The sequence below is a fragment of the Perissodus microlepis genome, chromosome 6 (assembly GCF_051167445.1).
Source record: "Perissodus microlepis isolate ML-2025 ecotype Zambia chromosome 6, ASM5116744v1, whole genome shotgun sequence".
Lineage (NCBI taxonomy): Eukaryota > Metazoa > Chordata > Actinopteri > Cichliformes > Cichlidae > Perissodus > Perissodus microlepis.
The window spans coordinates 21125066-21128242 of NC_140466.1; the positions used below are offsets into that span (position 1 = coordinate 21125066).

At 41.4% G+C, this 3177-nt stretch overlaps 1 protein-coding gene across 1 annotated transcript; it reads right to left on the reverse strand.

Annotated features, from left to right (window-relative positions):
* Window positions 1-311: 311 nt before the first annotated feature.
* On the reverse strand, window positions 312-1373 carry LOC146385583 (uncharacterized). Its single transcript, XM_084931408.1, has 2 exons — window positions 1357-1373; window positions 312-1121 (listed from the first exon to the last, which is right to left on the reverse strand). Exon 2 carries the CDS (start codon window positions 1113-1115, stop codon window positions 408-410), a length of 708 nt encoding a protein of 235 aa, XP_084787534.1. The 5' UTR covers window positions 1116-1121; window positions 1357-1373; the 3' UTR covers window positions 312-407.
* Between the last annotated feature and the right edge of the window lie 1804 nt (window positions 1374-3177).

A 3177-nucleotide genomic window follows, 5' to 3' on the forward strand; every position in this document is an offset into this window, starting at 1 on the left:
TTAAGTTAAATTAGAATTACAGTTTTTCTCGATTGGTTTGGCTCATTTCTTGAAACCGAGATGACATTCTCAAAACCATAAGGTCATTTGGCCAAACAGTCTTACAGTCCTGCCCAACATTATAGCTCACTAGCAAAATCAAATATCTTTCCCCAAACTCTTCGTCCATGCTTCAAAAGCAGATTCCTTTCCCATATAAAAGGTCAGTACAGTCAAAATAGCACAGATCCTTCTCAATTGCCTTGGCACATGTGCATTCATTTAGTGCTTTTGTCAAAATAACCTGGATTACAGGATTCTGTAAATGTGAACAGTTATAAACACAAACAAAAAACAAAAAAAAACAAAAAAAACTCTAGCCTACCATACTGTAAATAAAGTTTCAGAACTATAGTACAGTAATATTTTCAGTGGTCGCCATTGTCACCCTCTCTTTCCTGGCCACCATCCTCATCCCCCTGGCCATCGACGCGCTGCTCTCTGTCAGGCCATAAATTCTCATCCACATCGCAACGGATATTTTCTCTTGCGATGCAGCGAGGGAAGAAACGGCGTGAATGTCTCAACCATCCCCTACATTGATCCCCTGTGATGTCCTCACATGCAGCATCCATTGCATGCAGCAGGGCCCTCTGGTCTTGAGCCTGATGCTCATACACCCTCCACCTCCAAGCTGAAAAAAACTCCTCAATTGGATTTAGGAAAGGAGAGTAAGGTGGAAGAAACTCCATTAGCATCCGGGGATGGGTGGTGAACCAGGTTCTGATGCGTGGGCCGCGGTGGAAGTTCACATTATCCCACACAATGACATAATGTGGTAGCTGAGGTCCTTCTTCACCTCTCTCATTTTCTGGGATCAGATCAGTATAAAGGTGGTCCAAAAAATTGAGGAGCTTTTGTGTATTGTAGGGCCCTAAACTGGGAATGTGTGTGGCCACACCTCTTTCTGATATAGCGGCACACATTGTTATATTTGCTCCTCGCTGGCCTGGGACATCCACAGTGGCTCGGTGGCCAATGATGTTACGGCCACGCCTTCGACCTTTGGCCAGGTTGAAGCCAGCTTCATCAACGAACACTAGGATGTGAGGGGTTTCGTTGCCTTCTAATGCCATTATTCTCTACAATAGAATAGAAATATATCTAATCAGTCAAGTAGAGACAGATACTGCAGGGAGGATCTAAAGTACTGTAAAAACAGGGAGTGGAAAACTGAAGACAATTTCTAGGCAAAATGCTCTAGTCACACAAAGCTGGATTCTGAAGGTAAAAAGGATAACGCAAAACAAAAAAACAGTGGTAACCATGTCTTACTGTAATAGTGTTACAATGATAGACAACCAGTAGTTGACTTACATGCACATACTGGTACCGCAGCCATTTCACTCTGTCAGAGTTTCTCTCAAATGGTACCCTGTAAATCTGTTTCATGGTCATCTGATGTTTCTTCAATACCCGGTCTATTGTGGAGATGCTGATAGAGTTTATATTTTGGAACATTACATTATCTAGCAGGATTGCATTACGAATCTGTCTCAGTGTGATGGCATTATTTGCAATGACCATGTTGCATATTTCTCGTTCTTGTTGTTCATTTAGAAGTTTTCTTCTGCCACCCACTTGAGGCTGTCGTCCAATCCTAGACATACAAGTCAAAGGTCAACACTGTAAATTTGTTACAAAATGAGTTACCAATGTAATTGTACTGCTGTTTTATGGTACTAAAAGTGTGATGCACTGCACAGTGACTGGAATACTATTCACAGTATTTTCTCCATTTTTTTTCTTTGTCATTTTTATAGTATCATATAACATCACATGAAGATATTACAGTACTCTAGGCCTACACACACACCAACACTGAATAGTTCAATAGCATAGTTCTGTACCTGTTTTCCCTGCGAAAGGTTTGGATGATGGAGGAGACTGTAGACCGAGGCACATTAGGCTGCACTCGGCGACCTGCCTCTGCCATTGTGAGGCGATGGTTTATAACGTGGTCAATAAGGGTGGCCCGGATTTCATCTGGGACATCATGGTGCCTCCGTGCTCCTCGGCCTCTTCCCCCTATTCCTCCACGCATTCTCACTCCTCCTCTTCCTCTTCTTCTTCCTCCTCTTCCTCGAGCAGGAAGTTGCTGTTGTACTTGGCGAGGTGCTTCCATGTTCACACTGCAAATGAAACCGGCCCCGGGCCAAGCTCTGTCTATATACTTTTGGCAGCAGTCATAATCATAGACAACACCTGTCAGGTATCTAAACAACCTGTTTGATTGGTCATCTGAGATGTGGGAAACTGCTCCTTCGTTAGTTCTAATTTCACCTGATTGATTGTCAAGTACTGTCATAACTTTTTCAAATGTTCCAAGATATTCTTTCATGGTATTGTATCTTTGACTAATTTTGACAGTTGAACAGACAATTGTGCATATGATGACTTACACAATGAAACCATGCTGTAATGTTTTGGAGTGAGTAACCATTTCACTGAAAAATCAACTAATCAGTTTAGATCGCCAAGATCTATTTATTTGGAAAATGTGCTAAATGTGGGCTCATTGTGCTAACTGTAGCTACTTGTACATAATCATTTGAAAAGAAGCACAGAGTCACTTGAGACATGTACTAAAGCATTTGCAATTTGATAAAACCAATGAAAAATGACATTCTGTTGTGAACAATTGCAAGGTGGTTTGGAGATTTGTCCATGTTATTTTGGGAATGTCATCTCGGTTTCAAGAAATGAGCCAAACCAATCGAGAAAAACTGTAAGTCCAGACTTTGACTACGGCAGTTCAAAACCTTAATGCAGCCCCAGACCATCACACTACCTCCATCTTGTTTGGCTGTGGCTGATGTTCTTAATAGGACACAAACTTTCCAAAAAATTCAACTTCTGTCTCGTCAGTCCACAGAATATTTTCCCAAAAGTCTTGGGGATCATCAGGATGATTTTTGGCAAATGTTAGTCGAGCTTTTGTGTACTTTTTGGTCAGCTGTGGCTTTTGCCTTGAAACTCTCCCATAGATATAATTTTTTATCATTTTTATTGTTGACTCATGAACACTGACCTTATCTGAACTTAATGTGGAATAATTTTAGTAGGCTGGCCACTCCTGGTAAGGATCACCACTGTTCCAAATTTTATATTTATGGATAAGGCCCGGGTGTAGCATTT